General features: G+C 38.1%; 2 protein-coding genes and 1 pseudogene across 2 annotated transcripts in view; 1 reads left to right on the top strand and 2 right to left on the bottom strand.

The window, feature by feature from the left end:
- The window catches only part of LOC119521770 (caspase recruitment domain-containing protein 8-like), a 57,140-nt gene extending 39,954 nt beyond the window's left edge, over nucleotides 1-17,186 (top strand). The window contains exon 12 of the mRNA XM_037820419.1: nucleotides 17,105-17,186. Coding sequence (XP_037676347.1) covers nucleotides 17,105-17,121 — 17 coding nt within the window. The 3' untranslated portion in view covers nucleotides 17,122-17,186. The remainder of the gene's footprint in view (nucleotides 1-17,104) is intronic.
- On the bottom strand, nucleotides 4,514-5,508 carry LOC119521774 (annotated as a pseudogene).
- Nucleotides 16,281-18,241, bottom strand: part of CARD8 (caspase recruitment domain family member 8) — a 28,715-nt gene continuing 26,754 nt past the window's right edge. The window contains 1 exon segment of the mRNA XM_037820420.1: nucleotides 16,281-16,614. Coding sequence (XP_037676348.1) covers nucleotides 16,343-16,614 — 272 coding nt within the window. The 3' untranslated portion in view covers nucleotides 16,281-16,342.

Raw genomic sequence — 18,241 nt, 5'->3', positions numbered from 1 at the left:
TAACTAGCTCATTAGAGGAAGCCTCAGGCATTTTCCATTTTCAGCACTGAGCCAGGCAAGAGTGAAGTTAAGAGAGTCAGACAAAAGAGGAATTCAGGTGTAGGAGATAACTCCCTAAAGGGTGTATCTTCCCTAAGAAAAGGGGGAGGGGTCCAGCTCAAATGGTGGCTCTCCCTCAGAGAATTCAGACCCCAGGGCCTTTGGGGGAGGGGAGAAAAAATACAGAAACAACTTAAGCTTGGCTTCTGACACCCTTGGCCCCAGGCCAGGACAGGGTCTGCTGAGAATTAAAGGGACCACACCTCTTTACACCACCGGGGAGCTGTGGGCTGACGAGCACCACCTGCTGGATAGGATAGGAAAAGCAGAGTCTAGTAGCCTCACAGGAAATAAAAAGAAAAACACTATAATGCCTCACTAATATGGACTAATTATAATGTGCAAACTCTGAGAATTGAGTCTGAGAGCATAGGTTATCAGGGAAAGGCTTATGGTAAAGGTTCCTAGATTGTAAACTCTTACAGAAGTTACATCTGTTCCTGAGTTGTAATGGCTATGTCTAACTTCTGAGATGCTGAGCTCTTTGTGTGTAACCTATTCGGTCCCTGGAACTTTGGGTATATGCATGACATGTGAGACTCAGAACCAGAGTCCAGCAGCTAAAAATATTAGCATTACCCATATAGCAAATGTTAAAGAGTCTAAAGAGATCACACTTCAGTTAGAGATATGAATGAAATGGACTTGGTTAGAACTAAGATAAATCAGACTAAAGAGTAAAGGCTGATATTGACGGTGTTTTTAAAACTTCAACTCTGTGTGAGACCAAAGGAAGACATGTTTATTAGGTGCAAAATCTGTATTTTTTGTAACACTATATAATTCAGCTTGTATGGTAAGTTTATTCAAACAACATGATTACATGGAATGTTGAATAGGGATTGAAATCTGGTTGGTTTGTACAGATTAGTGTGAAGTCCCAATATATCCCAGAGTAATTTGGGCAGAGAATAAAAATGTATTTGCAAAGCCGCCTTGAGGGGAATTAATGATATTCTCACAAGCATTGGGGGCTACCAATTTAGAAGGCCGAGCCCTTGATCTTGGGGCTTGCCCTTGTGAAGCTTGTTAATGCAAAGGGGAGGCTAAGCCTACTTAAAACTGTGCCTAAGAGTCACCCCCAGAGAACCTCTTTGTTGCTCAGATGTGCCCCCCCCCCAAGCCAACTGTGCAGGTGAACTCACTGCCCTCCCCATTATGTGGAACCTGACTCCCAGGTGTGCAAATCTCCCTAGCAACATGGGACATGACTCCTGGGGATGAGCTTGGCCCTGGCATTGCAGTATTGAGAAAGCCTTCTTGGACCAAAAAGGGGGAAGAGAAAGGAAAGAAAGTTTTCAGTGGCTGAGAGATTTCAAATAGAGTCAAGAAGTCATTCTGGAGGTTTTACTTCTGCATTATAAAGATATCCTTTTTCAGTTTTGAGTGTATTGGAATAGCTAGAAGGAAATACCTAAAACTGTTCAACTGCAACCCAGTAGCCTTTATTCTTGAAGACGACTGTATAACTAAATAGCTTACACTGTGTGACTGTGTGATTGTGAAAACTTTGTGGCTCCCACTCCCTTTATCCTGTGTATGGACAGATGAATAGAAAGATTAGGACAAAAAGTAAATGAATAATAGGGGATGGAGAGTCTGGGATTTTCGGGGTGTTCTTTTTTACTTTAACTGTTATTCTTTTTTGTGTGTGGTAATAAAAATGTTCAAAAATTAATTATGGTGATTAATGCACAACTATGTAATGGTACTGTGAACAATTGATTGTACACCGTAGATGACTGTATGGTATGTAAATATATCTCAATAAAATGTTCCTGGTTCCTAAGAGGATGTAGAGCAAGTCAGGACTCCTGCAGCTGTAGGAAGTTTGGTAAAACACCAAGCTGCTGCTGCTTTGGTTTGTTCTCTAGACAGTTACTTGCAGAAAAATACCATAGCTTTGTAACAATCTTGAATAACTTAGAATTTTGGTCTGTCTTCTAAAAATGCCAAGAGAAAAATTAGGAGTGGCATTTCTTATTTTGGATTTTCTTTGAGAACTCAAACTAGTACCTTATTTGATAAATAAACAAGCAGTTGTATTACTTTCATTAGGACAGTGGTAGAAACTAAAACCCAAGGACTAAAATTCAGATGTACGCCCTTCTACCTTTTGGTTTAAAACTATAGATGATCCATGCTATCTGTTAAGTGTGCAACTAAAATACGTTAACTATTTCTCACATTGTTTAAGTACTTATCACTGTTACATGAAACCATCAAAATCCTCCCATTCTTAACTGGATGTCAATTGTGAAGAAAATTTAGAAAAGGAGACCATAGCTCTTTACAAATGTTAAAGTCAAGAGCTAAGCATCTTCCAAAGCTGCCTAGAACAAGTGACTTGATGCTTCCTGCTACTTGCATGGGGTTTACTATTTACTATTTCCGCGGGAGTTTCACAGAACGATCCAGATAGTTAAGTTAGAGGTCTGTGTAGCAGGGCGGTCTATTCTGCCTCTTTGGGCGTGTCTGGAATGCCCCTGTCTTTTGGCGGGAGCTGTCTGCCGTCATCGTGGGGAGAGCAGGCTTACTCCTGGGGTGCCCTTACCCAGCCTTGGAGGGACCCACCGCCTCCTCAGCTCCCCCCACTGCATGCGTCTGTCCACATTGCTAACTTTGAATATGTGTATTTTTACCACATTATGTAAATTCTCCATCAGCCTGTCTTGTTCAGATTGTGTCATTATAGCTGACATTCTTTTAACTACTGTGTGATCAATTGTAAATTGTTTTTTAAAAAAAACAAAAAACAAAAATATTACGCTGAGAGGGGTAACTTCCATCCCGTATCAGTGGGTTGTCGCTTTATTTTAATGAACTAAGGTGAATAAAGGCACAACCAAAAAAAAACTGAATTTAAAAAAAACATAAACCATTTACATTTAAGGTAATTATTTATCTGTGAGGATTTAGCCCACACATTTTATTTGTTTTCTGTTTATTTCCTCTGTGTTTTATTCCGATTTCTTCTTTATTCACTTCTTTCAGGTTATTTGACCATCTTTTTAGTATTTCACTTTAATTTAAATAAATTTTTCTGGAATTTTGGTGTTTTAGTTTGCATTTCTCTAATGATTAATGATGTTGAGCATGTTTTTCATATGTTTATTGGCCATTGAATATCTTCTTTGGAGAAATGTATATTCAAATCCTTGGCCCATTTTTAAATTTGGTTGATTGTCTTTTTGTTGTTGAGTTTAAGAGTTCTTTATATATTCTAGAAATTAAGTCCTATCAGATATATATTTTCCAAATATTTTTCCCCTGTTCTATAGGTTCTATTTTCACTTTCTTGATAATGTCCTTTGATGAAAAAACTTTTTAATTATAAAGTCCCATTTTATCTATTTTGTTGCTTGTGTTTATGACATAAAATCTAAAAATCCATTCCTTACTGTGCCAGTTTGAATGTATTATGTCCCCCAAATGCCATGATCTTTGATGTAATCTTGTGTAGGCAGACATATCAGTGTTAATTAGATTGTAATTCTTTGAGTGTTTCCATGGAGATGTGCCCCACCCAACTGTGGGTGATGACTGTGGTTGGATAATTTCCATGGACCTGTGTTGCCCCGCCCATTCAGGGTGGGTCTGAATTAAATTACTGGAGCACTATATAAGCTCAGACAGAAGGAGCAAGCTTACTACAGCCAAGAGGGACACTGAAGAATGCACAGAGGCTGAGAAAGTAGCTGCAGATGAGAGACAGTTTGAAGATGGCCACTGAAAGCAAACTCTTCCTCCAAGAGCAACTAAGGGTGACATTTTTGAGGAACTGCAGCCTAGAGAGGAATGTCCTGGGAGAAAGCCATTTTTGAAACCAGAACTTTGGAGCTGATGCCAGCCATGTGACTTTCCAGCTAACAGAGGTTTTCCAGACACCATTGGCCCTCCCCTGATGAAGGTACCCAATTGCTGATGTGTTACCTTGGATACTTTTTGGCCTTAAGACTGTAACTGTGTAACCAAATAAACCCCCGTTTATAAAAGCCAGTCCATCTCTGGTGTTTTGCATTCCAGCAGCATTAGCAAACTAGAACACTTACTAATAAGTCTTGAAGACCTTTCCTGTTTTCTTGTAAGACTTTTATATTATTAGCTCTTACATTTAGCTCATTTGTCCATTTTGAACTAATTTTGGGATATGACGAGAAGTAGAGGTCCACATTAATTCTTTTGCATATGGATATCCCAGAACAGTAATCTCAGTTCAGTTTATTACAGAGATTATTTTTTTCCTCATTGAATGGTCTTGGCACGTCCTAATTTCATGTTATCCCCCTTGTATAAATCATTAGAGACTCCTCTGTTGAAGAAGAAGGTGTGGGTTTCAGAAACAACCACTGAATGCTCCTTTAGAAAAATTCTCTTCTTTGAAAAGGAAGAAGTAAGTTTGGAAAGAATTCTATTATTTTTCAGCAGCACAAAAGGGCAGATGGTTGGGTAGCATGACGAAAAAATTCCAGTAATGCTCTCCAGTCTCAAGTTTTTCTCAGGTCCATAAGTCATATAAATGCTAAGGCAGCCATTTGAGCAATAAAAGAAAACAAAGCAACTCACCAGGCAAAGGATGCTGTGTGTGGCTTTGTTTTCAGGAGATGGCTGGGAAGCACAGCTGGTACTGTGAACGTGCCAGGCTCTCCTGTGGTGTCTGTAGAGGAGACGCACCATGTAGACACTGGTGCCAACCATGAGGACCACAAAGAGAACATCACATATCATCATGGCACTAATAAACGCCACTGAGTGGTGGTACTCAAACTGCCTCGTTTTACAGTGTACTTGATGAAACCCAGCCCCAACAATAGTTCAATTGTTATTGGCTCCCATGCTTATTATGACCCGGATATAGATCAGCATGTTGATAATCCAGAAGAAAAGGAAAGAGGGAAAAATGAACGTGGAGATTTTAGTTTTAAGCCATGCCCATTTAGAATTAGTGGGGCTGATCGTGACGGCCTGAAACGCACTCAGGAGAGAGGTAGTACACATAGAAAGACCCCGGGTGACTCTGTAAATGTACATCATTGCTTTACAACAGATATCATTCATAACATGTCTTACTCCAAATGATGCCATTATATCCGGAATCAGCCTGAACATGATGGTTGTAACATTGGCCAAAGTCAGATGTATGAGAATCATATCTATGGGCTTCTTTAGGTGAGGCCGAACTGAGAATGTGTACATATATAACACGAAGAGCAGTACATTCCCCATAAGCCCAATACAAACTTGAGATATGAAGAAAATCCCCCAAATCATGTCATTTGAAAACATTATCTTCATGGTGCTTTACATGATTCAATTAGCCTAGCCAGACCTCAAATAAAATGTAAATAGATTTTAATGTAAAAATTAAAAATAATTGACACTGGAAGACATTAATGCAGTGTGTTGAAATGTCCCACTCATCTGTATTTCATGCCAAGATGTGGCAGTTCCAGAAGCTGGATTCAAGGAATTCTTGCAAAATCTGGAGGGCAGAATTGGGTTTTATGAAAAAGTTGGAGTTCAATGCTAACACCCTTCATTTGACCTATATGAAAGATAAATTTGCATAAGTCATGTTTTTCTTCAGAGTGTTAGATTGCATTTTACCTCTACACCTTTAGGTTTCAAAAGTCTGATATCTATTGAACATTATGCTTGTAACACATAGCGAGTAGCATGTATTTGAACTTCTTTATTAGATTTTGACTGTATTACACAATTCTTTTAAGGAAACTGTCATCATTTTAAATGTATATCTAATACAGATATTTTCAATTGGGAGCCATTTTGTACCCCTTTCCCCATGGGAAAAATAGCAGTGTTTGGAGACATTTTTGGTTCTCACAGCTGGGTGGGGTGCCACTGGCATCTAGTGAGATGATGCCAGGGACACTGCTAAATATACTGCAGTGCACAGGACAGGCCCCACAGCAAGGGATCTTCTGGCTCAAAATGACAGCCATGCTAAGGCTGAGAAACTCTGACCTAACAAATCTTACATGTATCTTGCTGACTACATCATATCTAAAACCTGCATTATGTTCTAACATTTTCCTTGTATGCTTGTTATGGCAACAGAATTAGTAGGTTCACAAATGAAGTTAGGGTAGAAATGAGGAAGACATTCATTGAGGCTGACATTCGAATTCATAAGGTTATCACTTCATCTATATTTATTGACTTTTCTAGTTTACTATGTAATTCTCTTTCGAATTCATTCTTCCACTGACCCAGTTGTTCTTGTCATCTAAATCATAATTGTTCTTTGCTTCATAGGCCTCTAGTAAATTTCATGTGTCTCATTCTTTATAGTGAAAGAGTCCACAAGAAAATTCTAAATTTACTAACCTGTATATTCTCTTCCTTCACCACAATTCTCTACTCTGATATCCATCCTTACCACAGCTATGATATTCTCATTCTCTAGCAGAAAGGAAGGAGAAAACAAACTATTTATTGAACATGTATGTGGGCGATATTATTTCTCCATTATCTCATTTGTTTCTCTACAAACTTTATAACTTAGGTTTTATTATCTTGATTTGTTTGAAACTGACACTCAATATGGTTGATAATTGTTGACCATACTCTCATTCCTGCAAATGCATCTTATCTTTAATTCTGTGGTGTGACACTTTTCAGGTTCACTGCGGTCGCAGTTAAATCGTCTGGGGGGATGGCGGCCGGTTGCTGAACCCTCGGCTCTCGGCGTTGCTCGGAGGGTACCGGCGGCGGGGGCTCTTTCCCGGAGGCGAGGGCGAGGCGGGGGACTTGGCCAGGTCCCCGGCGGTGGCGTGCAAGGTGTGGAGGGCGGCGAGAGGAAACAGGCGGGACGCTTTTTTCAGGAGGGTAAAGCCAAGAGCGTTTATTCGGGGTGAGCACAGGTTATATAGGCTGGCATAGAGGGCGGGGGTTGTTACAAGCCAATGCTGAGGGGATAAAGGCTAGGATTGGTTCTGAGAGGGTGCGGAGGTTAGGATTGGTTCTAAGAGGGCGCGGAGGTTGTTTGAAAAGGGGCGGGAGTTGCTCTGGCAACGGTGTCTGGCAACAGTGTATGCGCACTGGTGGTGGCGGGAGTTGCTCTGGCAACGGGGGGTGTGCGGGCAAGATAAGGGGGTGGGGAAAAGGCGGTTCCCTCCGGCAAGCCTCCCCTAACGGTGGTATTTTGGGTGAGGAAATGGGGCCTGCCTCCGGCCTCACTTTCTCAGGCCTGGGGGGCTGTGGAGGGCGCTGTCGCCCGTGCCCACCACCCTCCCCAGGGGCTGATCAGGTCCCCCAGCCCAGGCCCGCCAAGTCGAAGCACGTAATCAGTATCCCGCAGTTCACCTTTGAGCTTTTTTTTTTTTTCTTTTTAACCATTAATTTCCTGTCCAGTTCACTAATGTGCCAGTTTGGATATATTATGTCCCCCAGAAAAAGCCATGTTCTTTAATGCGATCTTGTGGGGGCAGACGTATTAGTGTTGATTAGGTTGGAATCCTTTGATTGAGTGTTTCCATGGAGATGTGACTCAATCAACTGTGGGCAAGACCTTTGATTGTATAATTTCCATGGAGGTGCTACCCCACCCATTCAGGGTGGGTCTTAAATAAATCACTGGAGTCCTATAAAAGTGTTCACAGACAGAAGGAGTAGCTGCAGCTGAGACAGACATTTTGAAGATGGCTGTTGGAAGCTGAAGCAGACATTTTGGAACACCATTTTGAAATGCAACCTGGGAGCAAGCAGACACCAGCCACATGCCTTCCCAGCTAACAGAGGTTTTCAGGATGCCAATGGCCTTTCTCCAGTGAAGGTACCCTATTGTTGATTCCTTATCTTGGACATTTTATGGCCTTAAGACTGTAACTTTGTAACCAAATAAACCACCTTTATAAAAGGCAGTCCATTTCTGGTGTTTTGCAAAATGGCAGCATTAGCAAACCAGAACAACTAAACTGGCTTTTTCTCCCTTCTTAATATTAATCAGAATTCTGTCTTCAGTTCTCTTCTCACCTCACTCCACTCACCTTCCCTCAGCCATACAATCTATGTCAGTAATTTTATCATCCAGCTCAACTCCCCAAATTCCCAGAGGTCTTTAAGTAGTTCAGACTTCTTTGTGCCAGGAGATGGGTCCTGGATAACTTACCACGCTCTCATCTGAAATCAACCAGGCTCCATCCTGCACAGTACCTGATTGGATTGGATAAATGGTATCAGTGCTCACTCTACATGCCTCTACATGACTCTACACTCTACATGACTAACAGATGAAAAAGTAAACACCCCACAGTGCAAGATAACCTTATCTAGAACTTTTAAAATACACAATGTTTGACATTCAATAAAAAAAAAAATCAGCAGAAATACACAGGGGCAAATAATTTAAATCCATGAGAAAGACAGCAATAAAGATAAACCAACAGTTATCCTGATATAGAATAAGCATGTAGGGAATTTTAAATAACTAGAATAATATATCAGTTGAGTTCAGTCAGGAAAATAGAGCCACAAATACCTTTTTGGAATAAGAGATTCAGTATGGGAATTTGAGTTTACACAAATGTGAAAGGAGTTGTAGAAGTCAAGGTCTAGAAAAGGAGTCACAGGAGCAAAGAAAGCCACTAATCACAACACCCTGGAGAACTGGGATGGGGTGCAGGTAGGAGCTAGTGGGAAAATACAAGAAGCCATGGATATCTGGTCATTGAGGTTGGTTTGTGAAGGGTTAGCTTGTGGAGATGTCTGTGGAAGCAGCCAGATCTGCAGATACTGCACCCAAATGCTTGGTAGTTGATTTAGGACCATTTTGGGAAGATAAGTTGGAAGCTGGAGCCTGCTGGGAAATTTTGCATCTGTCAGTGAGGCTGAATGTCATAATATCACAAGATTAATGGCCTCTGCTTCGTTCTTACCTTCCTAAATTCAAGCGAGTCCTCTTTTGGTCAGCCCAATCTTACAGGGAAGGGTATTCTGGGAAGTGCGGTTCTGAGTCTCAGACAAAAGATAGTGCAAAGTTGACAAAATGAAATCAAGCACAGTCCACCCCTTTGTCAATCAGACATCTATATATACCCCTTTAACTTCCAGGTAAAGATAATAACAAAGTCATGCTTCCACATAACATGATGCAATTATTCCTCAAAGAAGTGAAAACACAAAAAACGTCTCCCTAAAAGAGAAAATAAAAAGTCATCCTATATGTATTTGTGTGATATGTGTTCCTCCTATAACATATGGTATCCGGTAAATTAATTTCTGTGAAATAGGATTCAAAACTGTTGACCAACTTTATGTTAGTTATTGCAGTTAGAGTGGGAAAAAGAACTGACAAAGAAATGGAGAGTTGATAATTCCCTGAGGCAGGACAGAGAAGGTATATTGTTATTTCTCCCAGGTGAAAACAGACTGCTTCTGCGGGCCTTTACTAACAGGTATAGAGAAAAAGATGTACTCGCAATATCAATAATGGCATACAAGTTACCAGAGGCTGGGTTGGTCTGTTCTAGTAAAGAAACCACAGCTGGAACAACAGCTGCAATTAGAAACACCTTCTGAATAAACCTGATAATCCATTGGCTCCTCCAAGATTCATTTGTCTTCTGCTCAGGCCGAACACTTGAGTCAACTGGGGATATGGCAGAAATCACTACTCCTACATCCTGAAAACCTTGAGAGTGACATTAATCTTGCATCTACAAAAACCCTCCAAAAGGAAGTATTGCTTCTGGTTTACTATTGTAGTATGTTCATACTCTGGGAACTTCCATTTGACCCTACCTACCACGATAGGCCCATTCCATCAGTCAGAGAGCCACTATGGAGGTTCTACCAATTGCCGGTAGGTCTATCACAACTATACAATGTGGAACTGAGGAAGCAGCCATGGGGTTGGTTAGTGGACCCACCAGGATCACTTTGAGTTGAGCCCAAGCAAAAACTGCATTATCATATAAGCCCATACTCCGAGTGTGGGGCCACAGTGGCATTTTGGACCCCGGAATCTAGGGTCAGTTCAGAGCTAGTGTAAATTACTCCTCAAATATATGACCATTTCTCTTTACTCAACACAAAATCACCCCAGTAAGAGGCCAGAGTGTCTTGTAGAAGGCCAGAAGGATACCCTGGAACCACTTCTGATACTAAAAAATTGTATCAGTCAGGAAACAGATTGACTAAAATTTTTATTAAACGAAGGGTACTTCTTTTGGAGTTTAAACTTACTGAAATGAAGGAGAAACTGGAAGAAGGGAGTTGGAGGATCAGAGAGAACCAATAACCAGGAGAGCCTAAAACACTGGCAGATGGGCAGGGAGAATTGCTGGAAAATACCAGAATCTATGTGAGTCTAGCCACTGCAATGGTGTCATAAACGGGGAAGCTCATGGAGAGGTCTATGTAAGTTATCACCTCCATGAAAGCTACAGCTAACAGTTGCCGGTTGGCTGGGGGACATTTTTCTTCTTGGGGACCAGTCATCAGGAAGATGAACTGGAAGTCAGTGCCTGTGATTCTACGACTCTGTTTGTCACTGGTTCTCACAACTGTGACCCTTTTAATATAATAATAGGTGCTTTGTTTCCGTCTTCTCAATTTCACATATTTTCTTAGTTAACTCTAATCTAGAGCATTCTGGGACACACATATTCCACTTTATAAAGAAGAGGTTGATAAAAGCAATCCAGCATAACTATGTTCAAGGAAGCAGAGGAAAAGATGACAAAAATAGTTAAGTATTTGAAGTATTTCATGAAATATCTGGTCTTTTAAAATAAATAATTGGTAATTCTAGGAAGAAACAAAACAGTGAGAATCCTGGATAATGGTGGCAGTTTGAAGTATAGTTTCCTGAAGTAATTCAATACTAACTCTAAATATATCATGAATGTTAAAGATGAATATTATGATCCCTAGAGCAGCCACTGAATAATAATGTAAAAAAGATATTATGAAAAGTCCAATAGAGGAATTGAACTACAATAATAAAAAAATAATAATTAATGCAAAAGAAGCTAGGAAAGGTGGAATGGAGGAACAAAAACCAATGGCATAACCTGAAAACCAGAAGCAAAGTATCAGACCTAAAATCAAAACATCAATGATTACAGTAAATGAAAATGGTCTGAATTCTCTACTCAACAGGAAGAGATTAACCTTAACATAAATTATGAACAACAGTTAATAGTATAATTATAATAATAGTGTTTCTTCAGTTGTAACAAAGGCACCATACTTATGCACAGTGTTAATAGTAAGGAAACCTGTGTGAGTGAGGGAGGGTATACAGGAACTCTGTACTTTCTGCATGATTTTTCTGTAAACCTATAACTTCTCCAATCCAACGAAGGAATAAGGACACTTAATGACAAAAACAAACAAACAAACAAAAAAAACAGAGATTGTAAGACTGAAAAGTATCATGTCCCACTATGTGCTATTTAATAGAATCACATTTTAAATACAAAGACACAAATAAGTTTAAAGTAAAAGATACACCAGGAAAATGCTAATCCAAAGGCAGCTGGAGTTGCTATATGAATATTGGACAAACTATTCAAAAAAATTTACATGGGGTTTATAAGAGACACATCCAAACAGGTACAGAAAGTTTGAAAATAAAAGAATGGAAGATGACAACCTGTAAAATCTAACCAGCAGAAAGCTGATACACCTTCAGTAATACCAGACAAAATAGACTTTAAGGGAGCAGCATTACAGGATGAAAAGAAGGTCATTTTATAATAATAAAAATTTTAAATCTGTTTCTACAAATCAACAATATATAAAGTAAAAATAGAATGATAACAAGATATAGGAAAGTCCACCACTATGGTGGGAGATTTTATCCAAAGTCCTTTAGTAATTAATAGAACAAATGGACAAAAATCAGAAGGGATATAGAAAATCGGAGCAAGACAACTCATAAACCCCACCTACCTGCCACAGAGTAACAATGGACACCATTACTGAAAAATACCCATCCTTTTTGAGCACAGATGAGAGGCTCAGTAATTGTAGCCCTGCAACAAACTCTGGAGTGAGTATCAACAAAGTTTAGGCCATATAGAGAAAATTAACTGAATAAAATTATAACAACTTATAAATCAAGGATAAATAATTAAATAAGAAAAAATAATTCCTATCTCACTATGTTCAAAGTTACAAGTAACTGCTTAGTGACAGAAAACTCTATTATGGAAACCCATTAGGGAGAATCCATTCTGTGGATTAGATGCAAAGACGTGATAAGAACCATAGAAGAAAACAATATTAGAAAAAGAATAGTACAATAAATCTTCAAAAGGAAAAAGACAGAATTGACAAAAGTAAGAGCAAAAATTAACACACAATGGTCCTAAAATGGAAAGGGTAAACAAAGTCAAAAGTCACTTCTTTGAAAATAATAATAAAATTAACAAAACTTTTGTGAGTCTGTTCCACTCCCCCAAAAGAATACACCGTGCCCAAAATAAAATGTTTAAAGGGATGGCAATAGAGAAGGTATTAAAAACTAACATGATACTAGGATTAACTATGCCAATAAATTTGGAACTTTAGGAGATATGGGCAAATTCCTAGAAGACTTTACTTACCAAAACAAATACTAGAATAAAAGAAAGTCAGAAAAAGCATACTTAAAGGGAATGAAATTTGGGATATTAAGGTCATGTCAATAATAATGATTATGAAATTGAATACTATACAAAAAAATCATTCCCTAAGAAACCCCTAAGAATGCATCATTGGCAAAGTATGTCAAACATACCAGATACAAATAATATCTACAAATATTTCCTAAGGATAGAAAAAGTGGGAACTCTACAGTATATTGCATATTATGAGGTTATATAACCTTAGTAGCACAAGTTAGCAAGGATAGTAGAAAAAGGAAAATTGAAAGGCTATTTCATGAACATAGATGGAAAAAAAATCTATATAAAATAAATGTAAAATTGATTCCATGATATTTAAACAGAATCAAGCAGTTGACGGAGAGAATTATCCCAAGGATGCCTGGTAAGTTTGACATTAGAAATTTCATCTGTATGATTAACAACACAATTAGATTAAAGGAGCCAAAATATAAGTTCATCTCAAGAGATGCATAAAGTTATTTGATAAAATTCAACATGAATTTATGATAATTCCTAGCAAAATAGCAAAATGATGGAATAAACTTTCCCTAATAAAGATATCTACAAAATGTCAACAGTAACTATCATATTAAAGGTTAAATATTGAAAGCTTTTCCTTTGACATTAGAAATAAGAAAAAAAAAATGTTTCCTATCACCACTTATATTTCTGGGCTTTCTCATAAAGGAAGAAAGGGAAATGTGTAATAGTTGGAAAGAAAGTAACACTATATTTTATCACTGGAAGGCTATAAAATTTTTAAGAAGGGACTATATGGAACCATTGACTAACTCGTTAGAATTGTGAACAGATTTTCAAGGCTGCTGAAATCAAAATCACTATAAAAATCATTTGAATTTCTATATATCAGCATATATATCATTTTTAAAATGCAATGTAAAGAATGATATCATTCACATAGCATAAAAATATGGAGAAACCAGGAATCAATAAATGATTAAAATGTGCAAAATCTCTAAGAGGAAATGAGGTTATATATTAATTTAAATGCAACTGAAGCATTTTAAATGAAAAATGAGCCCAATATATTGAAATAGTTTTATCAATAAAAATAGAATAGTGCTGGGATGAACAAAAGTATATGTAACAGTAGAGTAGAAAATAGAGTAATGAATTGATACTGTGAGGAAAATCATATCAAATGGAAATATTTATAAAGAACAAGAAAAAACATGAAAGAAAAACAGGAAATATGGGAAGATAAGGCAATACTTGGTATTATATGGAATTTTCATATAGTTGTTAATAATACAGCAAAAAAGTCAAAATACAATGAAGCAAGTGTGATACAGTTTTAAAATAAAATTGATTAGAGACCATGAAAGAATTGAGAGAGCAGTAAGAGCAATTAAAGAATATGATTTTTTTTAAAAGCTGAGGAAAGTGCAATCAGCACACATCAAAAAAGGAGTGAAAATGGAAGAAAATAGAAATAGTAATGATAAGAAACAAGAAAGAAGACAAAATTTAGATATATAATAACAGAGAACTGATAGAAGGATAAATCTGGAAGAAAAAAAAACTTGTCTGTACGGAGCACAAATTGGGGATGGGAATATTGAAAAAAGTCTTTGTACTTCCTTCTCCTTCTTAAGGCTGAATATTGCAGAATACTTACTAAGACCGTCGACCTGCCCAAGAAAGGAGGCCTCTCAGAAAGGCTGCACCTGACGAGCAATGATGATTTATCACGTACAAGGTTTGAGACTTCTCCCAGTGGACACCCATCCCATATCACCTGCTGTCACAATGACCTTGACGGTTCAATGACCTTGTTGACTGTGTATCACTTTGAAGTGCCCAGAGGAGCAACCAATGACTCTCCCAGATGCAAAGTGATGCTTCTGGTAAATGTAATAGGTTTATTAATTAAAAGTGCAAAGTCATCATCTGAGGATACACTTTTCCCAAGTTGAACTACATAATGAAGTAAACTTGAGGATCCAGAAAAGTGATCAGATGTTAGTCTTCATTCAACTGATTGAAATTACCACAGGAATTGATATAATTTGGCCACAGAGGAGCACCCCAGAGAGAACTTTTCCACCTGAGCCTGTTGTGCTTCCTTCTTTTACAGTGTTTCAATTTCTTTCATTTCCATGAAATTCAAGCGTAATAAAGTACAGTGAGTTTTGCTGTAATCCAGCCATCGCAAGCATTACACAGGATTGTGACATGCATGATTTGCCATGAGCTCCTTTTTCTTTTGAAAACTGCTTGCCACAATACAAAAATTTAAATTGCTCCAAAAAGTTTACATGACATAAAATAACAAAAGAACATACATTCATATACAATGTGACTTAATAGAATACTGTCAACTTCCATACATCCTATAAATTATCAAATTCCACCTTTCCACCAGAGTTAATCATTCCTGAAAGTTTTATTTATTATCTCTTTGCTTTTCCTTATTGATTTAAAACACATGCATATGTTTCATTAAAAAAAACATACATATATAGTGTTTGGGTTGACTTCCTATGGATGGCAATATACTTTATTATTCTTAACAAAATTGGGCTTTTATCCTCAAAGATTTTTTTAACTGTAGCATTTAAAATTTGTTGCTGTCATTAATTCATTTTCCCTATAGTATTGTATTGTGTTTTGTGAATATACATAATTTTTTTCATTTTTAGTTGATAAATAACACATTATTTCTACTTATTTTACATGGCCCAAAGTGCCATAATCAACAGATCCCTGTGTCTATCTTGGAACAGTTACTTAATTTTTTTCTAATGTATATAAAAAGGTATGAAATTTGGGGTATTAAGGTATGTGGTCCTTTGGTTTCACTGGATGACTTCAAATTAATTCTCCAAAGTGGACCTTTACATAACTAATAGCAGTTCTTAAATACTTTTTTGTTCTCCACATGCCTACCAATATTAGGTATTGGAGACCCTAACATTTAGCAATTTGATGAATGTAAAATGTTATCTCTTTAGGGTTTGATATAACAAGGAGTTGAAATTTTAAAAAAAAATTGTTTATTGTCCCTTATGGCTCATAATCTATGAAATCTGTCTTATAACTTTTGCCCATTTTAAACCAGGGGCTTTGTATTTTTGTGATATGTTAAAAATTTATCCTATACTGTAAATATTGTTTGCTATTTATACCTTCCAGTTTGTGGTTTCTTTTTATCTGACTTCTATTTTTTAATTTAATATTCTAAAATTCATCAGTCTAACTCAATAATTTGTTCTTTTGCCTTGTTTAAAAAACCCTTAGATGTTTTCCTATTTTTTGCTAAAATTATAAAGATTTACCTTCAAATTAAAAATTTTGGTTCTGCTCCTAGTTAGGGTATAAAAGGTCACAAGATGACAGAGGGGGAGGAGCTCTAGACTACCTCCCCCATAAAGTGCTCCTGTGCTCAACCCCAACCCGAGTGTGGAGGAATCTGGCTGCAATCAGCATACAAAGACCTTGAGACCCAAGCCAACTGGTAGACCTCCATCCCCTTTACATGCGCATACGCAGGGAACAGACCTAAACCAAGGGTTTAGAAGTTAACTCCCTGGAACCAGCACAAAAGGTCAAATCTTTATTTGGGGAAGGCTAATTCTTTCCTGCACACCGAGGATCTGTCTGGGTCACTGTGACAAACTCGGCTGCTTGAGGTAGGACACGAGGTAAGGGTCTCTTTCACTGAGGCTCCTGTAGAGCTTCTCCAGGGCCTGGTCCCCTTTGTTCCTCACGAACCTCAGCAGGGTCTCGTTCCTCCTCTGCTGGGTCTGCGCCTGCTCCACCAGCTCCTTCTCATTCTCAGTGAGGACCTCGCTGTCCTGGAGGTCATCCAGCACCCCGCTCAGGTCCCCCAGCCTGGCTTGGAGGTGCCGCAGGTTCTCCTTCACGAAGGCTGCGCCTGGAAGGGGGAAGGACTGTGGACTCAGAGAGGAAGGCTCACCCATGGGACTCAGGACCTGTGCCCACCTGTAAGTCATATTCCAGGGCGAGGATATTGCTCTCTGTTTTGTGCATGGTGCCCAAACCTTACAGACCCAGATTCACTGGGCACGGATCCATTTCCAGGGGTCCATGAATTTATGTGCATTCAATGAATGCATCTTCCTCAGTCCCATCTCTCCCCTCCAAGCTTTGAGACTAATGTCCAAATATTCAGACTGTCATTCTTGGACCTTCACCATCAGGCTCATACTTACCTCTTTAGTCTCATGTTTAGTCTGTCCCTCTAAAAATGTATGTTTCAGTCATATCAAACTAAGTTAACTTATGATTCCTCAAACGCAAGATGTTTTCCCCAATAATTTGTTGCTGTCTGTTCTTTAGTCTGTATATTACTAACACTGTTGCTTAGAAAAAATCATACTAATTGTATAAATCTCTAACATTAGTAGGTCTTTGTAAATGACAAGGATCAAAGGAATGAACCTTCGCTGAATGATATGAAACCACTCAAAGACCTCCTGAAATCAGACACATCTCTCCGACTTTTGAAGTCTCCAACTATTATTGTAGAGGTATTTACTTCTCCCTTCAGTGTTGTCAACACTGTATTTTGGGGCACTCTGGCTTGGTGCATAAATATTTATGACTGTTTTATCTTCTTGATGAGTTGTCCCTTTTATTAACATATAGTGTCCTTATTTGTCTCTTTTGATTACTTTACACATGAATTCTAATTTGTCTGATATTAATATAGCTACCCCTGCTCTTTTCTGGTTGTTGTTTGCGTAAAATAACTTTTTCCAATCTTTCACTTTCAACCTATTTTTGTCCTGTCTAAAGTGAGTTTCTTGTAGACATATAGACGGGTGCTGTTTTTAATCTATTCTGCGAGTCTATGTCTTTTTATTGTGGAATTTAATCTATTATCATTCAGTGATATTTCTGTAAGGGCAATACTTTCTTTCTACCATTTTGTATTTTGGATTTTATGTGTCATATCTTATTTTTTTCTCTCCTTTTACCCTTCCTGTTAGTCTTCATTTCTACACTCTTCTCCAAACCGCTCTCTCCTGTCTTTTCTTATCAGCCTGTAGAACTCCCTTTAGTATTTCTTGCAGTGCAGATCTCTTATTCACAAACTCTCTCAGTGTCTGTTTGTCTGAAAATATTTTAATCTCTCATTTTTGAAAGACAATTTTGCTGGATATAGGATCCTTGGTTGGCAGTTTCTCTTTCAGTATCTTAAATATATCATACCACTGCCTTCTCACCTCCATGGTTTCTGCAGAGAAATCCATACAGTCTTATCAAGCTTCCCTTGTATGTGATGAATTGCTTTTCTCTTGCTGCTATCAGAATTCTCTCTTTGTTTTTGACATTGGACAATCTGATCAGTAAATGTCTTGGAGTAGTCTATTGGGACCATTTTGTTTGGGGTATGCTCTGCTTCTTGAATCTGTAATTTTAGGTCTTTCAACAGAGTTGGGAAATTTTCAGTGATTATATCTTCTATTATTCTTTCTTCCCCATTTCCCTTCTCTTCTCCTTCTGGAACACCCATAGCATGTATATTTGTGCACCTC

Source organism: Choloepus didactylus, chromosome 27, assembly GCF_015220235.1.
Source record: "Choloepus didactylus isolate mChoDid1 chromosome 27, mChoDid1.pri, whole genome shotgun sequence".
Taxonomy (NCBI): Eukaryota; Metazoa; Chordata; class Mammalia; order Pilosa; family Megalonychidae; genus Choloepus; species Choloepus didactylus.
Note: the sequence above shows the minus strand (reverse complement) of the source record. Positions and strands in the feature narration are given on the sequence as shown.